Genomic DNA, 15,573 nt, shown 5'->3' on the forward strand with positions numbered 1-15,573 from the left:
AATCAATGTTAAAATATATTTCTCCATCTCCTCCCTTCTTTTTATTCCTTAAAATATCATACTACCACTACCACGTCAGCATTTAAAGTTAAAACATTTGTTTTGATTCGGTTAAAGACGCGAACTACGTTATTTGTTTTGTACAAAAAAATCCACAAGGACCGAACTGTAAAAATGTAAAACCACATGAGTTTTATTTGAAATTAACCCTTACAATAAATCAAAATCAACTCTGAAAATTCATTATCCATTGTAACAAAACTAATTATCATTAAAAATATTTTGAAGTTCAAAAATTCCCTCCAGATTGAGGATTGCGGTTAGAGATGATATTTACTTGTATAAATTCGAAAATATTGATTATTTTTAAAAATTAAACCAATATTTTTCTCATCTCCTCCAATAATTTCAAAAAACAATATAACGTCACGTCCATTAAATATGCAAATTTTATTATTTTCATGCAAATTTTCACGCATACATTTAATGACTCCTGTTTTAATTTTTTATTAAATAACAAATCAAATCAGGAATTGAAAAGAAAAGAAAAGAAAAGAGAAACAAAATCTAATTCAATGCTATCTCAACCTCCCCATTATATTTTTGCTTTAATTAATAAAAAGTAGCTATTCTTGGAAATCCCAAATCCCTTTTTATCCTTTTTATTTTCTCACTTCTCATTCTTCCATTTTCAATTAGGGTTTCTCTTCTCCTGTTCGTTCTTTCACTTTCATGCTTAAACCCTAATCTTCGATCTGATCTTCCTTTACTAGCCGTTACTTGCTGTTTCCCTCCAATTTCATCCTCATCCAGCCGTTCATTACTCTATATATCAAATACTAGCCGTTAGATCTGTCCCATTTGTCTTATTTAAAAAAAACTAACTCAAAATGTCGGCTGCTCAAGCAGAGAAGAAGCTTGACGACGAGAAAAAGGTTGAGGAGAAAGGAGGGGAGCTCTTGTACTGTGGCGCTACTTGTTGGGATATTATTGGTCGCAAAAAAGGCTCTCAGGACGGCAATTTGGTCTCACCTACACGCCTACGTCCGCTCGTTGGAGTCCAGATACGTTCCGTTGCTTCCGGCAGCGGTAAAGTATTTTTGTTCTTTTATATGTGTAGATACGTGTGATTTCTATGGACATTTTGTGTGCTATTAGTTTTCTGTGATTTTGCTGCAGCATCATGTCACTGTGTGGCGCTGGATGTTGAGGGGCGTTGCTATACCTGGGGACGGAATGAGGCATGAATGAGCTCAGTTTTGAAGTTATATGTCACATTTATGTTATTATTATTTTTTCTGTTACCAAGTACTTATGAACGCTTAGCTTTTGTGCGCAGAAGGGGCAACTGGGCCATGGAGACACAATCCAGCGTGACAGGCCTACAATTGTTTCTGAACTTTCAAAGTAATTAATCTTTGCCTATTTGTCCTACAGCAGTCCAGATACTTTTCTGGTCTTTTTGGTTGTGTTGCTTATTCTTAATTCAAGAACATTATTAGGCTTTCAAGTTAATGTTTATAAATTTGTTTTAGCTAAGTTTAATGCTTTAAAGGTTGTCTTTGGAAGGTATAACATCATTAAAGCTGGAGGAGGAAAGGGTCACACAGTGGTGGTCACTGAAGATGGTCATTCGTTAGCATTTGGCTGGAACAAACATGGGCAGCTGGGTTCTGGTTCAGTAAAAAATGGTAAATTTCAATGGTACACATTTGAATCATGAAAGCATTGGATGTTCTCACAGTAGGAGCTTTGAAAATAGTTTATGCTTATGGTTGGTTGTGTTCTTGCAATTTCCCATTAAACAGTAAAAAGATAACAAAAACCTTTTGAAGAATTGTATTTAGTTTTATTTAACATCAATTGCTTGTCTCCATGTATGTGATAATTCAGTAATCAGTACTAAACCTTCTAATTTTTTTTTTTTTTTGCTTTGTAGAAATCGAGTCATCCCCCATTCGTTGTCTTGTGTCTGATGTCAAGAATACTGCTTGCGGAGCTGAATTCACTGTGTGGTTATCATCAGCTGAAGGAGCTTCTATACTGTATGGTTTCTCAATTGAATTAGTTTTCCCACGGCCTTCAGTTGATAAGTTTCATGTCTATGGTCTTTAAATCTCCCAGCTTTCTCTGATTTGAAACATTTTCAATGGTTGTAGAACTGCGGGACTTCCACAGTATGGCCAACTTGGACATGGAACTGATAATGAGGTAGGTTGAAGTTAATTAAGTGGTTTCCTGAGTAAATAAATAATACTGCATCACTTTTGGATGACTTTCTTCCAAATATTTATCCTGCCTGTTAGATGCAAATTGCAATATTTGCCTGAAACCTTAAACACTTAACTTGGCTTCCTGTATGCTTTCAAGTTTTAAGCTTGTAATAAGGGGCTGGTATGGTGCCCTTGAATGTGTAGGAAGTTATAAAGAATATAAAGTTGGTGTTTGGGGAATACATATGATACAAGGAAATCTGGGATTAGATTTGATACAAGGAACTAGTTTGTCCTAAATTTAAGTTGTGTTTATTTATGGTCTGCAACTGCCTGTTTCTGGGATTAGATTTGCAGTCAACTGGTATCACATAACAGTTTTAGCTTATTTACTTGCAATAGACACAGTACCTAATAAGATATTCTATGATTGCAGTATAATACTAAAGATAGCTCAGTCAGGCTTGCTTATGAAGCCCAGCCACGCCCTAGAGCTATAGCTTCTCTCTCTGGAGAAACTATTGTAAAAGTTGCATGTGGAGCGAACCATACAGGTAGTCAACTGGATTCTCTTTTACATCACTCTGCTCTAGGCATGTGATTGTTCTAATAATTTGGTGCATTGGCTAATTTTTATGGTTTTGCAGTGGCTGTGGATTCAAACGGATATGTTTACACGTAAGTTCTCCCTCATTTGGTTTTTTCTGATATAAATTTGCACCCCTTTTTTATTGAATGCATCTAAATACATGAATAATTGACAACTTCTCCGGTGTATGTTTTCAGGTGGGGTTTTGGTGGTTATGGAAGGTTGGTACTCGCTGTTGACATAGCTTTTCATGAGGCATGCAACTGATACATTTTAGGACGCGGGAATGAGCATTTAGTGATTTTTCCTGGTGGCCGAATCTTGTTTCCCTTCTCATTAATGTGTTTTGTACCTTTGATGGCTATGATAGGCTAGGACATAGAGAACAAAAGGACGAATGGGCTCCTCGCCGGGTGGATGTTTTTCAGAGGAACAATCTTCTCCCTCCTGATGCAATTGTTTCTGCTGGTTCAGTGAACTCTGCATGTACTGCAGGTATCATCTGTTCATTGTTGACGTTGTTAGAGTAAAAAGTCTCTCTGTTTCTTTTTCCTTGTAGTACTTTTTTTGTACCTTTTATCCTTCCATATGTTTTTTTCATAATTTTTATGGTCTTGTTTTAGGAAGTAATGACATGTTCACGTTTTTTAATGAGTGGGGAATGTAAGTAGTGGAGGAAATATAGGATTCTTCAAGGTTGATTAATGTACTTAGAGACTTGACATAGGGAATTAGGGATTGTAGATAGCATTTTTCTTTTTGTTAGATAATTGATTCCATGTTATTGTTGAGTTGATGTGGACCTATTTCCCTTTGTGATTGCTCAGTTATTGTTGCTGTGCATGGCATCTCGAGGCTTAGGAAATATGCTGAGTAAACATTTAAAAATTGATCACCTTGATTATGTGATTTTTGGTATGCTCGAGCCTTTTCCTTTGCATCTGAAGTCTGCATAAACACATGCCTTATCTCTTCTTATAGTCTTTAAGATCATTTGATGTCTCTGCTACGCAGCTCTTCAATTAAGAAATTTAGACCCAATGACAAGAAATGTATCTGCTACTTTATGTCTGATCATGGTACTTGCTTTAAGTTTTTTGCTTAAAAAATTATTTGGCTTTGTTGTTATATGTTTAATTGCTTGCTTGTATTTTCCTGCTCTGCTGCTGTTTGAAGTCCTTTTGCTTCTATTTTATAAGTTATACACATGGAAGTTGGTGCGGACCTACATGCACGGTATTAAAAAATGGACTTCGGAGTAATTGGTGAATTTGTTAGTTTTATCATAATGCCATCTAAAACATTGGAAGACTATAGGAGTACTTTATAGAGATATGTGATATTTCATATTTGTCAAATGAAATAATCCTGAACACATGAACAAAAATAGCACTTTATAGTCATTGATTTTGATTATGAAGTTGGCTGTCTAATCTGTCATAATGGTAGCTTCTTTTTTCATACAAGGATCTGCTGATAATATTAAGCTGTATTTGTTCCCCAGGAGGTGGGCAGTTGTACATGTGGGGAAAAATAAAGAGCACTGGTGATGATTGGATGTACCCTAAACCTCTAATGGATTTAAGGTTATTTTCCAGCCATTGTTTTCTCTGATAGCTTTTGATTTTCTCTTAGTTTAAATTTATGATTCTATTTGGCTTGCCTTTTGATCTATGATGTTCAATGGTTTTCTTCCTAGTCATATTTTTGTCCTTTGCTGCTGTTTTGTATTTTTTAATGTCCTGTTCTGCAATTTTTGCACTCTTTTTATTTGATATCCTGCATGCTGATCTATAGCTTAGTGTCACGGGGCTATATTTTGGACCCGCGCGGCACTTAGTCCCTTGGCCCGTGACATTAGACTTGTAACTTCTTGGCCATACATCTATTAGGGACTTGACAGTACATGTCTCAGATTTTGCTGTCTTTGGGGTAAAGTTATATCATTTGCTAGTTACAAGATTTATCTGTCATGATTTTTTGAACTAGCTGCTATTCTCTGTAATACTATTTCCCTCACAGTTTAGATGTCAATTATGAAGTCGTTGATTAATTCCAAAGTGTAAAACTTTAGTACAATAGCCATAAACAAGCCTTGATTTTCTATTAATTGAGGACTACTAGATGGATTCCTCTTTTCCAATCAATCTTGTTAGAAATATGTTCCTTTTGAGTGGTTAAGCATTTCCAGGTCAACAATCATCTATTTTATAGGTTTTTGTCTTCCTCTTCCATTGTTGACTGTGGTTACTTCATATTTACTTGCATTTATGCACAGGACCATCCATGAATCAGTGCCGAAATGCCCAAACTACCTTAAATGCCCTATTCTATTCCTGTAGTTTGAAACTTGAGCATATGCATATGGATAGATTCTAATTTATTTTTTACGTTGAGATATTTGATGGTCTGTTCATTCTGACCATGTTTAACTGGAATGGTTTTTGTAGTAGTGTTGCTCAAGAAATGAACCAAATGTCTGAATATAAGAGTTAGATTTTCATTGTTGCTTTCTTTTGTCGTATCCTTCCTTCTTCTCCATGCTGACATTTGGTTCAATGTTTTCTTTACAAGTGGTTTAGCTGTATCTTGATTTGGGCTAAGTCGTGTCAGTGTCTTTTTGTTGGATCTATAAGTTGATTAAGGGCCTCAGATTGTTAATCAACCTATAAATCAGCAAGTTTGGAATTCAACAACTATATACTCTATCTATATACTCCATTGTTTACTCAACTTTTTGGTGGAATTTTTTTATATTGTTCTTGGTCATTGGATGTCATGTGAAGTTCATAATATAGTTTAATTATGCTCTTATACTGGCTATTGCTCTTATACTTTTTATTTTGGTGTTCAGCGGTTGGAATTTGCGTTGCATGGATTCAGGCAGCATGCATCATTTTGTTGGCGCTGATAACTCCTGCATAAGCTGGGGCCATGCTCAGTATGGTGAACTAGGATATGGTCCTGCTGGACAGAAGTATGTAGATTACATTTTCAATTATTTCTTTTTATATGGCGCAACGGTAAACGTTGTTGTTGTGTGACCAAGAGGTCACGGGTTCGAGTCTTAGGAGCGGCCTCTTGCCAAATAAATTGGCAGGGGAAGGCTTGCCCCCAGTACACCCTTGTGGTGGGACCCCTCCCCGGACCCTCGCTCAGCGGGGACGCGTAGTGCGACTGGGCTGCCCTTTTTATATCTAATGCATCTTTTTACATAATACCTGACTTTCATGTTCATTTCTGCATAAGGTCTTCAGCAATACCCAAAAAGGTGGAAATTCTCGAGGGCATGCATGTTATTGGGTAAGCAAATATTGTATAGAAGTATCAATGAACCATGTACTGAGATTGTATGCTCAAGCTTACAATTGATGCATGTTTTTTTCCAGTGTTGCATGCGGTTTGGGCCACTCTATGGTCATAGTTGATAGAACGAACATCGCTGATCGACTTGAGCAGGTAAATTCTTCTAAATATGTGCCTGGAGATGTCCTTGTATTAGAAGTGAAATGATTTTGTTGCTACATGTCAGTCTCTCTGGTTTGGGATTTTACTGTTTGTTGATACCTATCTTTATGCTACTGCAACAAGAATCTAGTTTTGTTATCAACTATGTTGCAAGGAAATTGAAACACAGACAACAGACACCAGAAATTTTATTTCTAAAACATAGTCTTCAAAACACAGCCAGGAAACGGAAATGTACAGAAACAAAACTGAAACGGAAATGGACACAAAATGGGAAAACGCTACTGAAGAGGAGTTTCCGTGCATAGTTATCAATATCAATAGTAATGGATTTTGAGGTTTTTTGGGATAGGTTTTAATAACTGTTAATGTCTTTAGTTTGTCAAGAGCTTTTTACTTAACTTTGATTTGATTTGTCTTTCATCCTTCAATGATAACATTCACGAATGGATAAGATACACGTGTATAATGATATTTGTGCTCTTGTTTTCGCAGCTCGAAATCTTTGATGGCAAAGCTTTTGGTGAAGGTATGTGGGCATATGTTCTATAAAGTGTTATTCATTTGGTTTGCACTTTGCAGCCTTTAAAATGCCGCTCCTGTGGTGAATTGCATTGCATCACAGAGATGAAGCTTTTGGACTTGATCAGGTTATTTTTGGTGCAGTGAGTGAAGCACCTGTGACCAAAGCCACACCTGTCAAGCAAAATACAAAGAAAGGAAGCACCAAAGCTTCTGAAAACTCTAACAAAAGGAAGAAGGCTAAAGATTCCTCGGAATCGGAGGAGGAAGACGAACAGGCTTATGATGATGAAGAAGAAAGTGAAAATAGTGATGAACAGGTCAATGGCCGGACCTCGAAAAGTAAGCGGGGTGGAAAAGCTTCGGGCAGAGGTCGTGGTAAAGGTACACCAAAATCCGGTGGTGGGCGTGGGCGGGGTGGCTCATCCGCGGCAAGCAACAATGACAGTTCATCTCAGGTGAAAACCGGGAAGAGAGGGAGGCCACGAAAGGCCTAAACTTGGGCATACAGTTCAGCCCGGAAACGTAAATTTTGTTGTGTAGAGGTGTACTATTTCATACCTTAGCTGCTGCATTTCAATTCATTGATTGCTCTCTAGAATCTTCATGACAATTTTCCTGGGGTTAGTGCTTTTGATTTCATGGAGATCTAGGGGAATTCAGACACATTGCGCGACAACTTGTACCATTTTATTTCGAATGAAAAATTGTCATTCGATTATGTTAATTGGCAATGCAGTTACACCTTTCTATCTTGAATTCATTTCGATTTCTAACACGACAATCTGATTTACAAAGGTAATAATTGAACGGATCATATCTTTAGCGACTAGAAATGCTAGTAATTGTGACCTCATTCACAGAATATGAAGCTTCTCCGCTCATCGGAGATCTTTGAAAGCTGAATGCTGGTTGATTTGGATAAGGAAGAGTAGCTGCACTATTCAACATTAGAGCAACTTCAGCAATATCTGGCCTGCGCGTTGCATCTTCTTGTACACATAATAGTCCAACATGGATGCACCTTAACACTTGATCAACATCAAATGGCTCTTTTAGAGATTCATCAACTGTCTCCACTACTCTATCTTCTTTCCACATCTCCCATACCTAAACCAATTATACATGATTGCATAAATCAATATGTTTTTCTTGTCACAGTAATTACTGAAATTATAACTACCTCCGCAAAGCATGTATCCAAAACTCTAGTGACCATTAATATAATTTACTAGAAATTATCTATATCTTACATGTTGTAACATGCTTAGTGAATAATCCTCGAGATTGCGGTCATTGTTCTTCTTGCCAGTAATGATCTCCAACAATATAACCCCGTAGCTGAACACATCGGATTTCATTGAAAATTTTCCAAACACCACATACTCTGGAGACATGTAACCACTTCAAAACAATTGTCAAAATACGCGTCAGCCTAAACAAAAAATACGCCATTCTCGCTTTAATATGCAAATTTACTTACTATGTTCCAACAACTCTTTTGGTCCTCTCTTGGGTTTGGTCACTTGTAAATATTCTAGCTGTACCAAAATCTGCAATTTTAGGATTCGGATCTGAATCCAGTAGAATATTGCTAGTTTTAAGATCTCTGTGGATTACTCTCAATCTTGAGTGTTCGTGTAGATACAAAATTCCACGAGTAATCCCCACAATAATATGGAAACGTTTTTTCCAATTAAGGATAGACTTTTTACTTTCATCTGCAACAAAGTTTGATAATGCTTCAATTGGTTAACTATTGAAATACTGCAGTGATGGAAACAACATGGAAGAACTTACCAAAAAGAAATGAATCCAAACTTTTGTTCGGCAAGTATTCGTAAATCAACATTGGTTCTTCGCCTTCGATGCAGCATCCTAAAAGTTTGACAAGATTCACATGTTGAAGCTTTGCAATTAAGGTAACTTCAGTCTTAAATTCATCTATTCCTTGCTTAGAATCTTTAGATAGTCTCTTTACTGCAACCTCTAGTCCATTTGTTAAACAACCCTGATATCATATTCAGAAGAGTAATTCACGTCAAGTAAGTGACTTTATCAGGCATAACATGAAGAGAAAGAAAGCAGGAGAGAGAGAATGCGATAAGTGCATTCAGTAAAATGATATCACACAGGGCTCAACCTTATAAACCGAGCCAAAGCCACCTTGTCCAAGTTCGTTAGCTGGAGAGAAATTGTTAGTTGCAGCAACTAAGGTCCGGAGGCTGAAAAGTGCTACATCCGGATGAGACCTACTAACTCCGACTTCATTGCCTACTGGAGCATCCATATGATTGTTTGGATCACTTATAGCATCAAGCCATCTTTTGTTCCATTTCACTGTCCTCAAACAAAATGAAAACAAATGTTTATTCTGAGTCTAAGGAACATTTGGTTGTTTCAAGCAAATTAATGAACATAGGTGGTTTATTTCTCACCCCTTTTTCGTTTCTTTTTGAACCACACAAAGGCGAAAAAGATGAGAACAATCCAAGCTGAAACAACAGATAACAGTAAAATGGTTTTTGGCTCCAACTCAACAGAACTCCTTGATTTTGGAACCTCATTAGCTGCATAAGTATTGAAAAGATACTGATGAAGAAAACAATAATGCATAGTTATTAAAGACGCAAGTCTCAGGCACGCCTGAGCCACACAAGATGCACTAAAGAAAATTAACATATAAAATCACAAATAACAAGTAGCATTTCTAAAATGCAAGAAATAGTCAAATATTAAATCATATCCAATTATCTTTATTCTTAATCATAAAATGTGTGAAATAAATTCAAAATTAACTACTAATTCTTCATAATCATAATTCATAATAAAAATTCTAAATCTAACTACTAAAGTTCAACCAAATCATAAGTTAATTAACTAATAGTCTAATAACTACTTTTCATCAAGAATAAAGTCTCTGTCCGCGATATTCCGAACTCTTCAAAATGGAGCAGTGTTATTATTATTATTGTTCTTTGCAATATTTCTGTCTAAGCCCATTTCTTTTTGCCATCGTTATGGATGAACTAACAAGTTCACTTCAAGATGGTATACCATGGTGCATGCTGTTTGCAGATGATATTGTGTTGGTTGATGAGACGAAAGAAGGAGTGGAGAGGAAGTTGGAACTATGGAGACAAACTCTAGAATCTAGAGGCTTTAAGTTGAGCCGAAGTAAGACAGAATATTTGGAGTGTAAGTTTAGCGGCCATAGGAGTAGGGAGGCAGGGACAATCACCCTAGATGGGAGAGTTGTTCAAGCCTCGGATTGCTTCCGGTATTTAGGATCTATTATCCAAACGGATGGAGAAGTAGATGGAGATGTTGCTCATAGGATTAAAGCTGGTTGGTCGAAGTGGAAGAGTGCTACGGATTAAAGCTGAAGGGAAAATTCTACCGGACCGCAATTAGACCAGCATTGTTATATGGTACGGAGTGTTGGGCAGTGAAACACTGCCACATCCATAAGATGTCGGTGGCGGAGATGCGTATGTTGAGATGGATGTGTGGTCATACGAGAAATGATCGGGTGAGTAATGAAATAATTAGGACAAAAGTAGGGGCCACATCTATTGAGAATAAAATGAGAGAAAACCGACTAAGGTGGTTTGGCCATGTGAGACGTAGAGCGCTTGATGCGCCGGTTAGGAGAACCGAAGAGTGGCAAAGGGATGTAGTGGTGAGGGGTAGGGGAAGACCTAAGCAAACTTGGAGGAGGGTGATCGAGAGTGATATGAGTTTACTGGGAATTGAGGAAAATATGGTAGTGGATAGGACGGAGTGGAGGGAGCGAATTTGTGTCGCTGACACGACTTGATTTCACGGTTTTATATGATGGTTCATGTTAGCCGACCCCGAATCATTTCGGGACTAAGGCTTTGTTGTTGTTGTTGTTTTGCAATATTTCGGTCGTCCAAATATTATATCATTTTTTATTCTAATTTAATTTCGGCCGTAGATCAAATAGATAGGAAAAGGAGGAGATTATACATCCTATTTTTAACTTGAAATACTAGAAGACACTGTGAAGCTTCTAAATTTGTGTCTAAGCGTGCCTCCAACAAGGCACTAGGCTCAGAAAGGCACACTCAGGCGCAAGCTTCTTGAAAAGAGCCCGCCCTTTGGCTTCTCAGACGATATGCTGATGCTCGTAAAGTATATAGCAATTAACAGGACAAGTGTATCCTATCGCATCAAGTAGTACAGTGCTTAAGCACGGGATCGAACCACAAGGACTATTTGCCACAACTAATTAGTCTAGGGAAGACGACGTAATTGTTCGGAAGGTTAAATGTGTGAGGAGTGATTAAAAAGACAAACTTTCTAAAATGAAAGTGTTAAGCGTTTAACAGGGGAGAATTCAGATTAATTAATGACACAATCTAAGATGGGGATTTCCTTAATTGGTTCCCATGTATGATTTACTGGGATTTGGTTTTATATCATAATGATAATTGACGGTAATCACCTAAGTAACCACGTAGAGATAGTCAATCTCATGTAGTCTATTCACATGCCTTTGGTTGACGGCTTGATTAGGCATATAACCTAAGGCATGCAAAGCAATAGGTTCCGTGGTGATTAAGGCTAAAGCCGTAGCCCAGCCACTAGTCCGCACTCCTAGTGGTCTCTAGCGAGGTTAGATTATGCTAATTCGGGTCAGGTAGTTCCTTGGCCAGGTAACTACCTATCTGTAATCCTAAATTTGTCGGACTCAAGGCATTAGGTTTAGCTATGTTAGGCTAGTTTATCATCATCGAATCTAATTCTAGCAATCATCCTATCTCTGACAAATTTAGGACACTAAGCTTGCATAATCTAATCAACTGGGATTAAACCCATAAAACCAAATCCCTAATCATTCAAGGCTACACAATCAATCTCATCCCCATCCCAGATTGGATGGGGATTAGTTCATAATTAAACTAATCAAATCATTAAAGCACATATTATCAACATGAATCATCATTAATTAAATAAGTAAAAAGTAAGAGACAGATTGAGGAATTTAGAGATCTAAAACCCGGCTTTGTCTGATTCTGATTACAAAAAGGACAGAGCTTTCCTTCCCAGTCTTCAAACAAATCAAAATCAATTACAATGCAAGAAACTCCAATCTCCTCCAAAGAAGAAGAAAGATTGAGAGGAAGAGAAGCCAAAAAAGAGAAAAAGAAAAAGTACCCTAACAAAAGAGGCATATTGTTCTATTTATAGTGGTAAGTGTGTTAGGGGGTATTTTGGGCAATTTTCAGGCCAAGATTCGCGCCCTGGGGTGAGAAGACGCTGGGAAATTGCTTCCCAGCGCCTCGTCTCGTCGAGACAAGAGGTGTCTCGCCGAGACGAAAGGGTGTCTCGACGAGACAATGGGTGTCTCATCGAGACACCACGCGATGGTTCCCTTTGGGAACCATTGGCCCGCCTCGTCTCGGCGAGACATGCTGTGTCTCGACGAGACGGGGGCCTGTCTCGGCGAGACAGGCGCTGTCTCGGCGAGACAGGTGCTGAGAAAGGGCAGTTCTCTCCGGAAGTTATCTGTTTTGGTCCCTGTGCTTCTGGAATTCGCTCTAGTGGTCCCCGAACTGTCCGGAAATGCTCAACCAGTCCTAAAAACACCTGAAAATACAGAAAATGCCATAAATAACGGAAATTACTCACTTCAACTAAAAGATAACAAAATGATACTGAGATTGAGTGGAAATAAAGCAAAAGCGAACTAAAACAATCCTAAAAACCCTATATAAATGGGAGCTATCAACCTCCCCACACTTGAATCTTGCTTGTCCTCAAGCAAGAAAGAGTCAAAAGCAGCGAAATTTCAACGAATAGCTCCCGTACACAGACAAGGATCCATTGCACTTTTATAATCTATACGGTTTCAGACTACTCAAGTTGCAATTAAAAACAAAGTGAACTTCAGATAAATCTCCCAAAACTGATTAATTAGTTTTATCAACCAACACTTTGCGGAAGCGAAAGGCGAGGACTAAGGTTGCTAGCTCACAGGTGGTCGCTCTTGCGCTCAAGTGTTTGGGGTGTCATATGAATTTGGCAAACACTCTACAGTGTATTGCACAAAATGGTCACGTTGGAATTGCATCATCCATCCGGTTGAAATCACGCATCACAAATAAACAAGATTAGAGGTCTTTAAAGGGTTGTAACATAGGCTAAGGTTTGGGGGTAGGAAGAAGGGAATTTAGGCAAAAAGTTAATGACTCAACTAGCTAGAATTTTCTCAAAAATTGGCACTTTTTCCGCTATGTGCGACATAAAAGCTCAAGGTTGTTTTATTTCAGTTCGGGAAGCAATTAAAGAATGTCTTTTATCCTTTCCTCTACAATTTATTCGGTTCATTTTTTTTTTTTGAACAATAAATTTTCTTTTCTTTTCTTTTCTTTTGAGATAGAGGGGACAAAGAGTCAATTTGAATTGGTTACTTCTTCTATTTAGAATTACAACCTTTCAATGATAGCTAATGGAAATTTGAAGGATGTGTGCCTAAGGATCTTCCAGCTGTAATTAAGTCAATTAACTTGGGTAAGAAAGGGTATTTAGGAAGGCTAAGGGCTCGTAACACGGTTGATCAAAGAAAATGGGTAAATAAGGCTCAAAGGGGCTTATGTAGTGGAATTGGCAAAGGATTTTAGCTAATCAAAGACTAGACTGCGTTCACAAATGGCTGAACCTAGATTGCCTAATCATTTCAAGTTCAATTATAACACAACATTCAACCAGTATTGGATGCAATTCCTATGAGCATAATGACAATAACTGTAATCCCACACCTAAGAGATCGATTGTTCCTAAAAATGAGTCTAAAATATCGACCTTTAGGCTCTAGCTCACAATTTAGGGGTTATTTGCAACAATCCTAGCCTCACCTAACGAAACGTTCCATGTCGATCTTAGTTAAATAACACTCTTTGGGGACTCAAATGTTGTTCACAAGTTTTTGCATGCATCGATTTCACTGAGCTTTCAGAATTTCAGAGCACAATTTCAACTGTAATGTCAGGATTGCTAGACGCATCAAAAATCAACTGCCTAAGATTCTTATTCTTTTTATTTCTGACTACTGAAAGCAAAAACGAAATCTCCAAACACAAATACATATAAAGCATGCAATTGGTACATGTACAAAATGTCCTATCCTATTGCCTCCTCCCCCACATTAAATCATGCATTTAATTCCAAAAGATGCATATTTATGAAATTGAACAGTAAGCGAAAGAAAAGAGATAGGATAGGAAAACTCCCTCATGGTGCATCTATGTAACGCAGTGTCTCCACTGCGCCCAAGTCATCCTCATAAATTTTCAGACGCTGCCCATTGACCTTGAATGGGGGACTACGGCCGTTCGTGATCTCCACTGCTCCGGAGGAGAATAACTGGATGACCTCAAATGGCCCATACCACCTCGACTTTAACTTACCAGGGAATAATCGCTGCCTGGAGTTATATAGTAACACCTTATCCCCTACCTCAAAGTGACGTTTGATTATTCTCTTGTCGTGCCATCTTTTCGTCTTCTCCTTGTAGATTCGTGAACTCTCATAGGCACCAAGCCTGAACTCTTCCAAGGCATCCAACTGCAGTAACCGTTTTTCTCCTGCAACTCTTGTATCAAAATTTAGAAAACGTGTAGCCCAGTAGGCTCTATGTTCGAGTTCTACAGGAAGATGGCATGCCTTACCGTAAACTAACCTGAATGGGGACATGCCAATTGGCGTTTTAAATGCGGTCCTGTATGCCCATAATGCATCATCTAATTTGAGAGACCAATTATTTCTAGAGGAATTCACAGTTTTTTCAAGAATAGCTTTGATTTCTCTATTAGAAACTTCTACTTGGCCACTGGTCTGAGGGTGATACGGGGTTGCCACTTTATGGGTGACCCCGTATTTATGCAGGACCTGTCTAAAAGCCTGATTGAAAAAATGGGACCCACCATCGCTAATAATGGTGCGGGGAGTGCCAAACCGTGTGAAAATGTTCTTTTGCAAGAATCGGATGACAGCCCGCGCATCATTACTAGGCAAGGCTACAGCCTCAACCCAATTGGAGACGTAGTCTACGGCTACAAGGATGTACTCGTTATTAAATGACTTCGGGAAAGGACCCATGAAGTCTATTCCCCAGACGTCAAAAATTTCACAGACTAAAATTGGTTTCATGGGCATGGCATGTCTTTGTGAAATGTTGCCAGTTCGTTGACACTTATCACAGTTTTTCACAAAATCAAAAGCGTCATGAAAGATGGTGGACCAATAAAGCCCACTCTGAAGTACATTAGCTGCGGTCCTATCTGCCCCGTGGTGTCCACCTACCTCTTTGGAGTGGCAGAATGCAAGGACAGAGGCAATCTCCTCTTCAGGTATACACCGGCGAATAATGTTGTCACCACAGACTTTGAACAAATAGGGGTCATCCCAAAAATATTGCTTCGCATCATGCAGGAATTTTCTCCGCTGTTGGTAGGAGAATTCTGGAGGGATCACCTTTCCCACAAGGAAGTTAGCGAAATCAGCGAACCAAGGTACATGTTGTACTGACAACAAGTATTCATCGGGGAATGTCTCCTGGATGCCTGCAGTCGTTTCCGTATTCAATTCCTCTTGTTCTAATCTGGAGAGATGATCAGCGACCACATTCTCCACTCCTTTCTTGTCTCGTATCTCCAGGTCAAACTCCTGCAGCAACAAGATCCACCTAAGGAGTCTCGGTTTTGCATCCTGCTTAGAAAACAAATACCTCAATGCATCATGATCAGTGTAAAC

General features: G+C 38.4%; 2 protein-coding genes across 2 annotated transcripts; one reads left to right on the top strand and one right to left on the bottom strand.

Annotated features, from left to right (window-relative positions):
• The first annotated feature begins 564 nt into the window (after nt 1–564).
• Nucleotides 565–7,542, top strand: LOC136235587 (uncharacterized). The gene is made up of 16 exons (XM_066025377.1): nt 565–1,089; nt 1,180–1,241; nt 1,340–1,407; nt 1,570–1,691; nt 1,940–2,045; nt 2,160–2,211; nt 2,650–2,767; nt 2,861–2,891; nt 3,000–3,023; nt 3,173–3,297; nt 4,307–4,388; nt 5,657–5,779; nt 6,052–6,105; nt 6,192–6,261; nt 6,766–6,799; nt 6,937–7,542. The coding sequence occupies exons 1-16, from the start codon at nt 891–893 to the stop codon at nt 7,287–7,289; spliced, it is 1,623 nt and encodes a 540-aa protein (XP_065881449.1). The 5' UTR covers nt 565–890; the 3' UTR covers nt 7,290–7,542.
• Nucleotides 7,462–9,466, bottom strand: LOC136235589 (cysteine-rich receptor-like protein kinase 44). Its single transcript, XM_066025378.1, has 6 exons — nt 9,231–9,466; nt 8,936–9,132; nt 8,593–8,803; nt 8,276–8,513; nt 8,046–8,196; nt 7,462–7,902 (listed from the first exon to the last, which is right to left on the bottom strand). The coding sequence occupies exons 1-6, from the start codon at nt 9,406–9,408 to the stop codon at nt 7,615–7,617; spliced, it is 1,263 nt and encodes a 420-aa protein (XP_065881450.1). The 5' UTR covers nt 9,409–9,466; the 3' UTR covers nt 7,462–7,614.
• Nucleotides 9,467–15,573: the final 6,107 nt, after the last annotated feature.

This window comes from Euphorbia lathyris, chromosome 7, assembly GCF_963576675.1.
Source record: "Euphorbia lathyris chromosome 7, ddEupLath1.1, whole genome shotgun sequence".
Lineage (NCBI taxonomy): Eukaryota > Viridiplantae > Streptophyta > Magnoliopsida > Malpighiales > Euphorbiaceae > Euphorbia > Euphorbia lathyris.

Excerpts from the sequence above, each read along its gene's own strand:
- LOC136235587 (XM_066025377.1), top strand. The coding sequence starts at position 891 with ATGTCGGCTGCTCAAGCAGAGAAGAAGCTTGACGACGAGAAAAAGGTT. Across the intron at positions 3,024-3,172 it reads GGTTTTGGTGGTTATGGAAG|GCTAGGACATAGAGAACAAA; the intron begins GTTGGTACTCGC and ends TGGCTATGATAG. Across the intron at positions 6,800-6,936 it reads TGGCAAAGCTTTTGGTGAAG|TGAGTGAAGCACCTGTGACC; the intron begins GTATGTGGGCAT and ends TTTTTGGTGCAG.
- LOC136235589 (XM_066025378.1), bottom strand. The coding sequence starts at position 9,408 with ATGCATTATTGTTTTCTTCATCAGTATCTTTTCAATACTTATGCAGCT. Across the intron at positions 9,133-9,230 it reads CAAAAAGAAACGAAAAAGGG|TGAAATGGAACAAAAGATGG; the intron begins GTGAGAAATAAA and ends GTTTGAGGACAG. Across the intron at positions 7,903-8,045 it reads CACTAAGCATGTTACAACAT|GTATGGGAGATGTGGAAAGA; the intron begins GTAAGATATAGA and ends TAATTGGTTTAG.